Raw genomic sequence first — 16721 nt, 5'->3', positions numbered from 1 at the left:
GATACGTGGCGCATCTTAAGATATGCTATAAATGTACTTTAAATGCACTTATTTCAATTTTTTTTCGAAAACATATAAGGCCTCTTGGGGCTAGTTCATATTGATCCCTAAAGAGCTTAAGAGTGATTTAGAGATTTTTTCCAAAAAAAAAATAAGATGATGTTGATGATACTCAATGTTTGACGTTATCTAATTCATTTTTGTATGAAATTTTAAAAAATTAGTTATGTAAATTTTGTAAGCATTAAAAAAAGTGTTTTTTTTTTGTTTATGTAAACACACATTATTATGAATCTTGTTACTTATTGGCTTAGATTCGTTATTTAATATGTATATTATCTTGCCATTTATAGCATATTATCTTGATTATTTAATGTTTAGTGTCTTATGCATGCCATTCATAGCACATAATTGTTTTGATATTTAATTTTATTGTTTTATCTTATGCAAATCATCATTTTTTGATGATGTCTTATGCAGCCATAAATTGTTCATATGTGATGTGATTTTATGGTTGTATTTTGTGAAATTCATCATTGTTTCATGTGTTATGATTTTTTTCAAGTTTTTCTGATTTTTTTGAAATTTTTATTAAAACTTTATGATATTTTACACTATGGCCTGACCGTATAGATTACGGTATGACCCTTACAACCTTGATATATACAACTTTAACACTCTGTCTATAATAAAGCCTGCCTACTAAGGTTCTTTCTGGTCATGTCCATAATCCCTCTTTTCTCATTTTCTTATTTTTATTTGTGCAGTCACGCACTGTTGTTGTTGAAAATTTGCCTGAAGATCATTCTCACCCGAATCTTGAGAAGATTTTCTCTGTTGTTGGAAGGTAAGGCAAGAATCACATTTGTTCATTTTTATTATGGCTTGAGATTCTTATTGAACTAAATGGTGTTGTTTGTGAATCTGCCTTTACATATTGCCATCTATATCTATGGCCTTAGACTTAACCTCAAATTAACAAAATCTATGGTTGATTCATTGGAGTTTTCTGATTAAGAACTTGTAGCTAGATTTTTTCCACTATGCTTTGAGTTGATTAGTGAATTAATTTATGAAGGGAACAGAAAAAAAAGAAAGCTGAACCACAGATTTGAACATTGTTTGGTTGGTCATTTCCCTTTCTTATTTGTTGCATTGGCAGTGTGAAGAGCGTTCGCATTTGTCATCCTCAGCATTCCAATGGTACTGCTGCCGTGCAAACTAGATCCCCAAAAATGGGTACTCTTGTTAGCAATAAGGTCTCTCTCTCTCTCTCTCTTTCTCTCTCTCTTTCTCTCTCTCATAGTTTATTTCAATTGAAGCTGCACGCTTTTGTGGAGTTTGCAACTGTTGAACAAGCGGAGAAAGCAGTAAGTTATCCTTAACCTAGTACCAGAGTGGTAATTTTCAAGATTAATGTGCATTTCACTTGTGTCTAACAAACTCCAATCCAATCTTCCATAATTGTAAAGGTTACTGAGCTAAATGATGAGCGGAACTGGAGATGTGGCCTCAGGGTGCGGATGCTGCTCAAGCGCACGGTAACTTGCTAATTGATGTTGTGACGATGGCAGTTTTTCTTGCCTGTTGTACACATCAAAAAGCCATTGGCTTGCACCTTTCTTTTCTTCTTGTTTTTTGTTTGGGGGGAGAGGCATTGAGAGAGTTTTATTTGTTTATTTTGAAGCCTACAATCAGTGACTAGAAATTCTGAAGAATCCAATTTGTGTACTAGGTCTAGAATCCAGTCCTACTTGTGATGGCTGTTATAACTCATTTGCATTCCCAATGCAAGTCATATTTTATTTGTTCTATTTTTTCTTCTTTTTTCCTAATTTTATCTAGACTGAGGTTTAACACTTGGTCTTATATTGTGTCCATGCCCATGCTGACATCTCATTTGAAATGTTGTTTTCACATTCATGATGCTCATATGTATGATATGATGTTTCTCAAGTGCTTCCTTCCACTATTTTGCTTCTTTTTGGGGTTTGTACTTGCATATGCCATAATACAAGTATTTTTTTGTTTGTTTATTCTTTTTCTCAAAATGCAGGTGAAACCTTTGCCCCCCACTCGTGGCAGAAAGATAGCACATGACAATGAATATAGCAATGCAGAGGAGGATCTCTTAACAGCTGAGCAGGAATCTGATGAAAAGCATCTGGATGATCAATCTCAACCTCTTGAACATCAGATAGACCAGATGGTAATTTCCACTCAGCCTACTTGTTGGTTACTGCAGTTCTGAAAATCAAAATTTATTGAACTGTGAAGCATTTGGTCAACGAATACTCATTATTTGGTAAAAGTTGAGGATTTAACCATGTAATGCAAAAGAAAGAGAGGGAGTAGTTGCAAGAATCTCGAACTGAGTTGGCACCCTAGAAAAAAAAACTTGAATAGGAAAAAAAGAAAGAGGTTTTGTTTATCTTCATTCCAATATTGTCAATAGGTGAGACAAGTTTATCTTGGTCTTGGGTTGAGTCATGGTTCAATGTTGTGATTTGTGAGTTCAATATGGTGGTCCAGGTCCATGGTTCTTAATGTTTCAACCAATTGATTTATCTAAAAATTTGAAAAGTGCTTAGCTAAAGTAAATTACAAGTATATTAGGACAAATAGGGCATTTAAAATGTGAAATTGTTCTCTGTAGATTTTTTATAGAAACTGCTGTAACATTCTTGCATCTCATATGTAAGATGCAATATTTTCTGGAACAACTATAGCCTTGTGATGGGCAAAATACTTTAGAGTAGTGTGGGACATTTCAAGCCTAACTCTGTAGATTTTGTATAGAAACTGCTGCACATTCTTCCATTTCAACAATCTTTTCTAGAAAGACCATATAAAAATCAAAATAGTGTATAGTAGTGATACATTGATATCTTGTTCAGTTATAACCAAAACATCCTGTTTCTGTGATTTCATGCAGCCGATTGTGCAAAATTTTTCTTTAACTTTTGAATTAGGAAAATGGGTGAAACTAGTTTTGGTAAAGTTGCCTGTTGATTCTGGTTCCCCTTTTCTTTTCGTTTTAATTTTTTTCCAGGGGATTTTCTTCATCAATAGATTTATTACTCTTTTCATTATCCTTTTTCAATGTTTATTGCCACCAACGTACTTGAGTACAGGTGATTGCATTTCAATGCTTTTGGCCTAGATTATACGGGTAGTAGTTTTCATTATAAAGCAAACTTGTAGTTTTCATAATGCAGGTGGTGTGGTACATAGAATGAGTGGCTCCTCTCTCTTGAATAAGGGAATCGATTGCTTACCTCTTATTTTATTCAAAATTGTATTTGAAAGTGAAACTAGTGGAGCATTGGGATGTAGGAAGTTGTGATGGTACTTTCTGAAAGACTTTTAGCTTTTCATCAGTTCCCTCGAATGTCAGAGGGTCTCTCAAAGATGCTTTACGACACTAGCAGTAATGGTTTGTCTCTACATTCAACCACTGGTCACTATCCCATTGCAGTTGTTCTAACTTGGTAGTGAATTAGAGCATATGCCACTTCTGATTTTCTTGCAGCTATCCTTAATTAATACAGCAGTGTTTGGTATTGTTTTCCACTGAACCCAGATGATAGATTGACATTGCGTTTCAGTTGGCTCTTTGTTGATAAGATTTCCGTTACATGTTCCTAATTAAATCGTACCTGTCTTTCCTCTTTATTCTGAGCAGGGGGATGAAGCTCACAATGACAAGGAAAGTGGTGGAAAAAGAGGTAAAGGTCGGGGTCGAGGCAAAGGCCGAGGACGAGGCAATGCTCAGTACCATAACCGTGGGAGTCACCCTGTTGGCACACCACCTTCGAACACCAGCCATATCCAGAATGAGCAGGCTACATCCACAAAGCATCTACTTGGGCCAAGGATGCCAGATGGAACACGAGGCTTTACAATGGGTCGTGGAAAACCACTGGCTGCTACTATTGAATGATAATCGATATATTTCGCACATTTGGTTACACAATCTGATTTCAGACCCAAGGAGGAACCTCATGGCTTGTGTGTGTGTGTGTGTGTGTGTGTGTGTGTTAGATAACATGGTTTTAGAAGGCTTTCAATACATATTAGCGAGTCCCTTTTGATTGGTCAGTGACTTTATTCTATGTCATGATTTTTGGGTTCTGAGGGGTTTTTGTGGTGGTCTTAAAGGGGGACAAGAGAATGCATTTCTCGTATTTGATGTACAAATTAGATAAATGTGGGTGTTTTTTTTCGTATGTAAAAGGATATGTATGCAAGAAAATTCGGATTATCAAAAGAAAAAAATGGTTTCGTTGGCTATGCTAAGAATGAAAAAAAAAGTGGATTAGCTTAATTGTTTTGGTTGGTTATTATTGGTTCAACGTTTTGATATGTTTACCATTCCCAAACTTATAGGTTTTGCTTCATGTGCTTGCGGGGATAAGGACTTGTTATAATCGACTTGAATTTGAGCCGCTCCTGATTCCTTCCCGGTGGGTTTCATTTGGGTAGTTGTGACTAGAATTGGTTTGAATTTCTCCCGTGTATCTGAGTGACTCCGTGTAGGCAGCCTTTATCCTCAATTTGGCCCTCTTTGCTGGCTACAAGCGCGCGTTACGGCTTTGGGAGCTGGTAACTGAGATTGGAGTTGACTAACCTTGAGAAAGGAAGTTATGAAAATGAGGAAGAGGTAAGATGGTCTCTGTTTACTTGCACCGAAAAACCCTGGTGGGTAATTATCACCTCCTAGTGGCGGTAGCCGCTGATGCGAAGAAGGAATATGCCTTCCCCTTTTCCAAATTCATAAAATCCCTCCAACTCCCAGTTCCCAAACAAAGCGCAAGGTTCTGTGCAGTTGTCATCTGAGCTGAGAGTCCGGGTGGCCGATGTGCACTACCCCAAGATCTTGCATTGGATAATAGCAGTAGCATGATCTTAAGATGAAAAAGCCATCAACTGTGGACAGGAATGAACAGGGATACGATTATTCTAGGGAATGTTCTATATCCATTCGTGGGTTCCCTTCTTATGAAGTCTAGTGGATATATTCCCAAGTACGAGGCAAGTCTGAGCATTGTGCAATGGTTGGCAAATTCACCGTCTCAAACCGTTTGGCTTGGCAACTCGGTTCAAGCTGAGAACCCCGAGGTGATTTTTTATATCAAATAAAATCGAAATTGCAAGAACTTTGTGGTGACCTGGTTTCCTTATTTTTGCTTTTCAGAAGTTGAAACTGATAAGAAAAATTTAGCGATGAACGAGTTTCCTAAGGTCTATTGCGTTCTTCTTTCTTGTTATATAGCTAATTAGTATGCCTTCTCCGTATGCCATGAAATCGTTGAGAAGAGGGCACTAGGGCAAGTCTGCATGCATCACTGCATCCTCTCGAGAGCAAAGGTGAAGCATCTATGAATTTGGACATTTAATAACTAGACTTTGAGCAGGTATGTATCGATTTAGTGCTACTTGAGAGAGAGAGAGAGAGAGAGTCTGGAGTACTTATGTGAAGAAAACCAGGCGTTTGGGATTGGTGATTTACGGATTGTTCAAGATAGTGTTACACAAGTTATCGCTTCCTGGACTTCTCTGTTTAATTTTTACCTTTTCTTAATGGACTTTGCCACATCATGCTTACTAACCCTTATCTTTGGGCGGTCCAAAATAGATGCCTATGTAGCATTCTGCAGTAACCTAGAGTTCAATATGACAATCACAATCAGGCCCCCCTTTCAAAATAAAAATTTACAGTAAGGTTGTTTTTCAATGACCATATTGCTGCAAACGGATTTAAAAGTAGCATAACTCAATTAAAAAATTTCACCCAACTGGGCACATCTAGCATATTTTATCACAGTAGCATGATCACTATAACTGACTCCATCAAGTTCACCATTATAGAACTCAACAGTTACATTCACTTGTTCAACATTATACTTTGATTTTGTGTAACACTAAAAAATTGTAACCCAAAAATACTTAATTTTTTTTTAAAGTGAATGAATAATGTAAGGCTTTATCGATAACAATGCTCTAAACGAATTAAGCACTAGAGAGTCTGCCAACATATATTAGCTCACTAGAAATAAGTTCGTGAAAGAGACAACTAAGGACAAGAACCCTTTATCAGAAACAAAAATACATTGAAAACATTTACTTTGGTTCTGGTTAAAATTTCGGGTGGGTTACATATATTTCAATTTGGCATTGGATTGAATCCAATTCTTATATTGGACTCGAGTTCAAGTCCAAATCATGAATCCAAGATATAAAAAAACAATACAATTTAAACCATTCATCATTTAAATGAACTATTTAGAAACTTTGGCCTCTAAGCCTCGTAACATTGTCAAATAATTTTAAAAGTCTTAATTATCATAGACTATTTTTCAAACAAATACAGAATCTAAATAGTTGGTTCTTGGCACCACCCGTATCATCTCGCCATCGCTCAACTCATTCACTCATCATCTAAATATGTATAATATAGGGGTCAAACTCATCAAGTCTCAGTAAGAACACAATAATAATGCATGTATATACAAAACCAAGTATACATGTGATCCTATATTCTTTTATAACATATATATATATATATATAACAAATAACAATCGCATGTAATCAGTGGAATAACTATAGCAATTGAATTTATGCAATATACTATAAAATAAATACATATCCATGATTAAGCATGTGAATTATTAAGGATATAAATCAAACAAATATCTGCCTTGAGAATATTAATGTATATAAAGCATTCATATATGCTTGTAATCAAACGTGATACATGAACCAATGCATAATGAATTATGTGGCTTTTATCTTTCATATTACCACTTACTTTTGAATGCATGAACATGTTACTTGCAATCAATTTAAGTTTTCTCTTAAAACCTCGGTGGGTACGTAAACACCCAAGTACAAAGCAATACCAGAGATATTTTCACCCACATACAATTTGTATTTTATTAATTGCACATGTTCCTTAGGGCGATGTAGGACATCATCAATATAGTTGGCCACTATGTGGCATTATTGGACATCCTCACCCTGGCCTCTACTTGGCATTATTGGGCATCCTCACCCTAGCCAAATCCTTATAGTCATCTTGTATTTTCACCCTAGACAATTCTTGGTATCATTGGGCATCCTCACTATAACCAAGTCTTGGTATACCAATACACTATCAACTGAAGCACCACACCAACCCTGGGTCACAATGGTGGAAAAGTCTTCTACTACCATGGTTGAGGATGTGAGCCACATTATTAGGCTCTTAAGAAAAAGAACACTACAATATTTTATACCACACTTTCCCCATGACATCCATCCAAGGATCCCAATATCATGAGAGAAAAACCAAAGAGAAAAATATTAGCACACACTTTAGATATCTTTTTACATCTTTAATTTTTATACATTCTTTTCACAAAGCGATTTTGGATCCACAATATCAATAGCATGCAATCATGGCACAAGAACTCTATATCCAACTCAAACATGCATATTATCTCACGCAACATTTGGTTGGGCAATCTTTCAGTTCAGATACATCATGATACCCATCATGTGTCAATATGTGCAAGCATGTGTCATTCATCATATGCATCATGACAAAATTTAAACTTGCATTCAATATATATATTTTTAAATGATTGCACTAGCAAACAACCTCAATAGGCCCACATGTTGCTCAACAACATGCCACAAAGCATATTTGTGCACTTATGGTACCACATTAGTTCTTTTAAATCGCTTCCTCACTTATGAGCATTCACATGCATATTTTTTATGTCTTATAACACATTATAATAATATTATAATATCATGCACTATATTATAACATCATGTTGCATATCAAAACATTATATTGTGCATTAAATCATGTTGCACATTATAATTTTATGACATAAATTTACAACAAAGTATTCAAAAGTAATGACATAATCACATTGACTCAGTAGGCCTACATATTAAACATCAGTATGTCATATGTCTATCTGGTTTACTTATGTAATTCTATTGTAACGCCCTTGATTTATAACTTAATTTTCAGAGTATTTTTTTAAATGAATGATGCTGGGACTAATATATGGTCCTGTTCCAACTAGACTAAGCTCTAGGGGGGCAGCTTGTGTTCAAACGCTAGCGTTTAGTAACCCACTAGAACTAAGTTTGTGAAAGCTCCCTCACCTGCTTCATCAAAACTCTAATCTTCTTCATCCTTTCCTCCCAACTGTTTAGGTACTCCTTGCTCCGCTAGTTCTCCCTCTCGATCTTCGCCGCAAAGTCCTCATCATCTCACCATCTACCAACAAGCTGGTGGGTGGCATCCACATAGGAGGAGGTCTGTAACACCCAAATTTTTAAATTCTAAAAATTGATGATTTTTTTTTTTGAAATACTTTTAAATCCTTTAACAAAATAGCAATGGAAAAAATTTATAGAGACTAAAACTTGGTGTGCTACTTCTCATATACATTCATAACCATACAACTATGAAATTCAAAATTCAAATATTTATCAATTAAGTTAAATGTCCATAATCGTCCATAATTAATTACAATTATCCAATTACAAATAAAAAAAAATAAATATCAGATTCTCAATCGAAAACATCAGAGGTGTAAAAAAGGTATGGTTCGGTCCCTATCACAACCTTCTGCTATCACATGTAAGTCCTACTCACTTTCTGAAAAACATTAAAACCAAAGAGTCAGACACATAACGTCTCAGTCGGGTAGAGATATACTAAACAAGTAAAGCGGAAATACGAAAGTAGAAATTGCATCTAACTTTTCAAAATGAATCAAATTAAATCTAAAATAATTCAATATGCATCTCAATAATTCAAGTAAGTATACTATTTGCAAAAACATCAAATATGCATAATTTATTTCACTTAAGCAAGTAAAATGCATGAACAGTTAAAAATGTATGTACTTACCAATGCAAAAGTCATTCATATGCATGAACCAATTCTTATATTTAATTACATTTTCTTTCTTAAATGATGCATGCTATGCCTATCTAATGAATATATATTTAAATTTCACTTCTTAGCCCCGTGGGTACAAACACAATAGATACCTAGATTAGGGCCATGGCACATACAATATTTTCATACTGAGATGACTTTAGCCTGGTTAGACACCATTCACCAGTCCTAGGTGAATGACGATAAAAGCGAGAGAGACTCCCAACACCTCCATCCTAATACATCATAATTCCACTCATGAGTTTCTTTATCCTACGTTACAGTCTATTGTAGAGGGTTCATCTTCATGGGTAGGGATGAACAATCTTTTGTGCTCAAAACAGAGTTTTACGAAGTCAGATGTACCGCTTGCCCTCTCCTTGTAAGCCCTTACTTTAATGTTGCATGTTTCACTTATTTAAATTAAATGTCTTATATGCAACATCATGATTAAATTACTCAAAGAGAATTCAGCTACTTTGGGCAATAGATGCATATATTAGAGCATTACATTCGATACCATATTCATTTTTATGCTTTGTAAACACACATGCATATACATGAGCAATGCGATAAACATTTATAACTTGCATACATCCACACATTCACATTCACATAATCATCATTATTATAAAGACATGTGTAAATATACAACAGTGATAGCATTGAAACATCTTCAATAAACTACGCAAGTCGAACCCTTCGGTCCCTTAGTGCATAGTCACATAGGCGAACACATTTTCATTAATTAAACATTCAATCATGCCTCAACATTGAGCATATCATTCTTTGTAATGACCCCCAACTCATACCTTTGAAAAATGCAGAAATTTTTTTCTAAGAGTTGCGAAAAACTTCCGAGAGGGGTCCTTACAGTTCCAATTTCAATTGGATAACCACACACCACAAATAAACTTACATTTATCATCCATAACCAACCAACTAAATTCTTTTATTAATGAATCAATAAGAGTCTTATACTTAATGTCAAAAGTGAAATAACAACCGCAGAAAATAAGAAGAACTAAAAGAAACAAAAATAGAGTCACTCTGTCCGTAAGTGAAGCAAATGTAACCCTCGTATCCCCTCAGAAGCGAGTCAATTTCACTGATCACCTGTGTCTGGGAAAAACCAATAAAATGAGATGGTCAGAAATTCAAAGAATTCTGCGTACAGGTTTTCCTAATGAATTAAATAAGAAAAAGAGCATAAATAAGATCCATGTAATATTTTTGAGGAATACTGTTATAAGCAATTCATAAGACAATGAACCATCCATGCAGAAATAAACTAAACATTAAGCATAAGGGAACACGAAATAAGTAACATTGATCAAAACTTAATCAATAAGGCAATTAAATGCAAAAGAAATCAACATCATGCAATGATCAACATATAACAACCAAGTGAACAGATAAACATGCATGAACTAATGCATAGCAAGAATATGCATGATTTATGTGCGATGCATAAACCCTTATTATCTTTCATTTAAGCTCCCCTCTTTCCATATGCACGTCCTATTAAATGCACACAATCTTTAAATTCCTCTTTTTAATTTACCATTGCCCGCGGATACACCAAACGGGTACAGTCCCCGCGGTCAAGTAAGGTTTTTGGGGTAGCTTAATACACAATTTGTATTTTATTATCGGGTTCTAAACTTAGCCCTCGACCGATATCAAGAAACAACACCATCCATCAGAACCTTGGAAAACAACATCCAAAGTCGGGGACACCATGAAAAACAACATCCACTGGCGCCACTTTATTGGTATACCAAAACAACAACAGTTGTGTTAAAACACACCACCCCCAGGAAAAGTGGCGAACTCTCCCTAAAACTCTGGCCAGGAGAAGAACCTCAATATCGGGTTCAGGGGCAACAACACGCACACGAAGTTTTTGTATCCTCACGGTTTCCCCCAAACCGCAACATCCAAGATTCTCACGCTAAAGCAAGGACATCAAGGAGAAAATGAATTACACTGTTCTTTATTTTCTTTTATCTGGTTATTAATTCATCTCTTTTACATTTGCAAATTAACATGCAGAATCAATAACATAAGATTGCACATCAGCATGCTAAGCTTTTCACGGGACCACAACCCGTGACAACATAGAAGAGTGCGGTAAAACAATAATATCAATTTTGATTTGTTGCAATGCATCAAAATAACTAAAACAGAGAACAACTGGTTCTCGAGGCTCACCCAGCCCCTGATGATCCAATTTAATCATCACTGCATTCATAAGCAAAATCCTCAATCACATGCCACTATGCATTACTTTTTACATGCTTTTCAATGCACATTCGTGTATGCAAACTTTCGAGATGTGTGTGAAACAATAAATTTATAAGCATATGCACAAGTTCACATATATCGAGGTTAATTGCATGCTTCTATTTATGAATCATGTCACTGACTACATGCAAGGCATGATGGTTTCTGGTCTTTACGTGCATAAGAAATGACTATGCATTACTACCATGAACATGGATATTATGAACAACCTAGACATGTGTGCAGTGTCATTCTCTGGCATGCATGAAACCAAGTGTAAACCCATCAGCCCATGCAAACACTCATGCCATTATGAACATGTAATAGCATATCAATTTCATTATCTTCATGCACATGAAAATTCAATTATGCAATACCAGTCCGGGTAACCCATTACATACTAAATGCAAGCATGTGCAAATTTCATTCTATTGCATGCATAAAGATATTTCAACCAAACTTGACGAAATCTGGAAATTAAATCCCATGACTATACACATTCTTGTTTTTTTTTTACTACGCGTGCATTTGAACCCAAATCTTGAAATAATAAAATGCTAAAGTAGATCATATAAGTTAACACATATGAATAAAAATATTGAATTACATGCACCTTGCAAAGTCTGCAACTTTTAAACGCACAAAGAAACATATATATATATATATATATATATATATATATATATATATATATATATATATATATATATATATATATATATATCCCACTTGGCAGGTCTGTCAAGGCCTGCACCAGTCCAGCCGAGGGCTGGACTGGGCTTGACAGAACCCGACATCTCCATCCGACCCACTCGGCTGGACTGTCAGGTGCCCAGCCGGCTTCAGGGTGGGTCTGGCCCAGCCTGACCTGGCCAGCCGATCAATACTCAGCTGGTCTGACAGCCAGCCCATCGAATACTCACAAAACTAATTAATCTTGTTTTTTTGACAGCATACCAAGAGAAGAAAAAAATTCAGAACCTCGAGTATGCTTATGCATAAATAGAAAAAGAAATCCCAGTATGCATGTCCTTCATTCAGATGTTCGAATATAAACTGATTCCTTGCCAAGAAAGCATGTTTTTTGTTGATTCACCTACAGGTATGCATGTGTAAACATACCCACAGGCACTTATATATATATATATATATATATATATATATATATATATATATATATATATATATATATATATATATATATATATGCTTTTTGTTGATTCACCTACAGGTGGGTTTGTTTACACATGCATACTTGTAGGTGAATCAGCAAAAAACACACACACACACAAGTTTGGACCCGCTACCCATTGCGAAGTGGATCCATAGGCTGGGTCCAAATGGATCCCTTACATATTTTTATTAGTCTTTTTATTAATTTATCAAATTATATATATATTTCAAATATCATATTATTTACATGTGGATCCTAGATCCGAAAGGTGGATCCCAGGCCCATAACACATAAATTATGCAAATTTACGCATAAAAATTCGTGGTTATTACATTCCCTGCATACAATCAGACCTTTACAACACATATACAACATGCATATTGTTCGTAATGGTATGCACATCCACGAATAAAATTACGTAAGTGTTTGGGGTTTGGTACTTAGACCAATTCTAACTTGCGAAAGATCCAACTCTGTCTGACTGCTACAGAGTTTACAAAAAAATTATTCAGTCTATGAACATAGCTTAATTTTTCACAATTTGAAAAAAAAATTGTCAGCTTTCTAGAGTTGCAAACTGTACGTAAAAATTCATTTATATAAGAAAGTTACAAATATTTTACTATAAACCTATACTTTTATGTTCCAACTATTACAAAACAGTGCTCAGTCCATAAACGAAGCCAAAATTGTAGGTGTAAATTTTTGTTAGCTTTCCAACGCAATAAATCGCTCATCTAAACTTCTCTGGATGAGTGAGATATGAGCGATTTACTGGCCGTGTGTCAAGTTGAAAATACGTAATACCGAGTATATGTATTTGCGTATGGCCAAATCAGATCACCCGAATCCATATTTTTAAATTTTTTTGCATGAATTAAATAAAAAAGAATTATAAAAATAGCACTACACTAGGCTAACATAATCTATAATGGGCAAATCTATTTTTCTCAGCTGTTTGGCCCAAAAAATAGACCTGTCTTACACATGGCTTGATTCCTCAAAAATAATTTTGGTAAATTATATAATTAAATAAGCAAAACATAAATTTTTTCTATGAATAAAAAATGTAAAAATTATGCAATAATTATAGAATATCAACTTGCACATACTCTATAAATTATAATTAAATTTTGCATGGACTTAATTAAGTATATCATGGTTTTCACTAAATTTAATTTTTTTTTCTAAGAAACCCAATAAAACCAAATACGTAATATCTAAGAATTTTGACTATGGAAAACCTTCAAAGTTTTACAAAACGTCTATACTAATATGTTCTACTAACCTAAATCAAGATTTACGAAAAAAACATGGCATAAACTAAGTATTTTGATATTTTACAGTTTTATTTTTTTAAAAGGGTTTTCTCTCGGAAACCCATTCTATTTTCATCCCCACATGTGTTAGGCTTGGTTTAGGGTCCATGCTTATGAAAAGTTGATGAAATTCGTGCCGTGAATTTTATTTCACAAGTAGAGCATAGATCCCCTACCTCTTTTGGCAAAATTCGATCCAACGCGCATAAAGTGTTTTTCTCGCATGAATCAGCCATTCCACGCAAACCACAGCTTCACACAACCTCATAAAGCTCCTTTAGCGCACATACAACCCTCCCTTTCTGAGCCAAGGGTGAAACACCAAAGTCTTGGTGTAGGAAAAAGAGAGAGAAGAGAAGAGAAATTGGGAGAGAGAGACTTGGGAAAAAAATAAAGGAGGACAAATGGGGAGGAGGCGTGAGCTCCTCCTCCTTTTTTTATAGACCTTAGATTAGGTTAAGGAATTGGGCTAATCTTAGCCTTTGATCTGCTCTATGCTAAGTTTTCAAATCAAAATTCATTTTATTTTTCTTTTTTTTTTAATTCTCTTTTCTTATTTATTATTATTTTTTCAAACATAGTATATGATGTATATACTATATACATTACTTAGTATATTTATTATGTTGTAGTTATATACATAAGAAAGGGGATAGGTCCACCCCCCATGGGTTGGCCTCCCTTTCCTTTTTGAAATAATTTTTAACTTGCTTGCTTGGCAAGCAAGTTGACTAGATATTTCTTTTTTTCCCTCTCTTCTTTCTTTCCTTTTTCTTTCATTGGTCCAACCCTTGCGTGAACCTTTCTAGACTCCTCTAGGGTTGGCACCCTTCATTATGGGGCTCAATTTTGAAAAAGGAAACTTTTTGACTTTTTTGCCTCTTTTAATTTTTTTTATAAGTTTTAATTTCACTTGTTTTTAAAGTTTATTTTTCTTTATTATAATTTAAAGTTTAAATTAGGATGCCACATGAGATGAAACGACTTACCTATGGACTCCTACCATTTTATTAAATTTAGTTAATTATTTGAATTCTATTCCATAAAATAAAATTCTAATTTAATTCAAATTAAATTCAAATAAATTTTTTTATAAATTAAAAATATAAATTCACATGAAATAAAATTTAAGTTAAGCCTACACATAATTAAATTCTATTCATAAATTTTCAAATTCTCATAGATTTAAATTATTATTTTTTCAATTATCCTTTAAGGGTTATTTCAAATTTCTCAGAAATAATTTCTAACAAATTTGAATTTTATAAAGTCAATGAAACCCTTGGGCATGCAGGGGTTATTTTCTCATTTTAAAATATTTTTTCTAAATCATGCAAACCCTCTAGCACAATACTTAAGTCAAATTATCATTATGAAGTTTCTCTTCTAAAAATATCGTTTTCTAAAAAATGCATTTCAAAAATGATTTCTACAAGGGTTGGCAGGACCTATTGTCATTTTGAATATTTGATTTTATTATGGTTTTGTACCTTAGATTTTAAATTAAATTCAAATTTATTGAATTCATATTGCATCATATCAAGTTATCCTAAATTCATATGAAATCCCATTCGACTTTATTTTGATAAAATTTATTAGTTATTTTATTAAAATTTATCTTTTTCAAAACTTTGATTCTGAATGTGAATTTTACTTAAATTGACTGAAATTAACTTTAATTTCTCATAGGATGTTTCTTATATTTTATTTTAAACTAATTTATAATTTTACATTTTATTCTCGTAAAATTTATTATTTGATTTACTAGAAATATTCTAAAGAATCACATGTATTATTTCTAGATTCAAAAGAAAAGGTTTCAAATTCAATCTTCACAAAATATTGTATATTTCAAACTTCAATTAACATTAAATTAAGTCATATTTAGATTTCAATCAAACTCAAATCTAATTATAATATTCAAACATATTTACTAAAATTTGAGTTCAAATCCAAACTGATAAAACTTTAGAAATTGAAATTAAAATCAAAATTTTAGTTAAGTTCAGTTTAAACCCGCATTAAATCTGATTAAAAATCAAAATCTAGATTTAGAATAAATTCTCTACTAAAAAATTGTTCTGAATCTTTATAAATGTTTGAGTTATAAATTAATTCTCATCTTAATTTCAATTAATATTTTAGTTTTAATTCAATGTTATTTTTTTGTAAAATATCAAAAATTTGTGGGTTTTACAATCACAAACGAGAATGAGGCATCCCCGGGCAGCCAACAGTGTTGCCGTCAAAATCCTCCTTCGTTAGTCTGGTAGACAAGAGGGGATTTTATTTCAACCACTAGTGTCACCATCGTCACTATTGCCCTTTCCGGTGTTGAAATCCCTCCACCTCTGATCCTAAGAGTCACCGTCTTCGTCTCCTATGTGCCCTGATTACTTCGTGAAGGTTCTATAACCGACAAGGGAGCCGTCTGAAGGGAATCTAGGGAGAACAATTTGTGGATGAAAGGGAACTGTTCGAGGTGGGAGGAGGAGACGCGACAAAGCGATAGGAGCCAATGATAGATGATTTGCACCTTCTTCCCTTTCCTCTCTATTCTTCTCATTCGTCCTCTTGCTAGTCCTCCAGCGATCTTGATGATTTTTTTTGCAAAATCTGTTAGACAATCTCTCTCTATGCCTGTTGAGGCCGAATCGGCTCGAAACTCAGCATGAGCCGAGCCTGCACATTTGTTTACTTGGGCGAGCCGAGCTTGAACATGCTACGCTCGGTTCGAACTCGGCCAGTGTGCATCCCTACATGTGGGTCCCATGGTTCACTTATTGAAGTCACCTTAAACCAGGCCGCTTGTTTTTATTTTTCTGGATAGTAGGCATATTTTAGCGAACGTAAAAAGGCTTGGTCCTACCATTGTAGATATTTACGTACTTATAAGCTTGGAGGCTGGCTTTGCCGGAGAGGGAGAGAGGGATATATATATATATATATATATATATATATATATATATATATATATATATATATATATATATA

At 34.2% G+C, this 16721-nt stretch overlaps 1 protein-coding gene across 2 annotated transcripts in view; it reads left to right on the top strand.

Moving 5' to 3' along the window:
• The window catches only part of LOC149840922 (la-related protein 6B-like), a 79575-nt gene extending 75477 nt beyond the window's left edge, over positions 1 to 4098 (top strand). The window contains exons 5-10 of one of the 2 annotated variants that reach the window (XM_090003461.1): positions 768 to 847; positions 1163 to 1259; positions 1323 to 1370; positions 1473 to 1541; positions 2057 to 2209; positions 3686 to 4098. In XM_090003461.1, coding sequence (XP_089859587.1) covers positions 768 to 847; positions 1163 to 1259; positions 1323 to 1370; positions 1473 to 1541; positions 2057 to 2209; positions 3686 to 3943 — 705 coding nt within the window. In that variant the 3' untranslated portion in view covers positions 3944 to 4098. The remainder of the gene's footprint in view (positions 1 to 767; positions 848 to 1162; positions 1260 to 1322; positions 1371 to 1472; positions 1542 to 2056; positions 2210 to 3685) is intronic. The other variant, XM_090003462.1, reaches the window with a different exon arrangement.
• The last annotated feature ends 12623 nt before the right edge of the window (positions 4099 to 16721 follow it).

Source organism: Nuphar pumila, chromosome 4 (genome assembly GCF_984573655.1).
Source record: "Nuphar pumila chromosome 4, dmNupPumi1.hap1.1, whole genome shotgun sequence".
NCBI classification, from domain to species: domain Eukaryota; kingdom Viridiplantae; phylum Streptophyta; class Magnoliopsida; order Nymphaeales; family Nymphaeaceae; genus Nuphar; species Nuphar pumila.
This window is presented reverse-complemented; position numbering and strand designations above follow the sequence as displayed.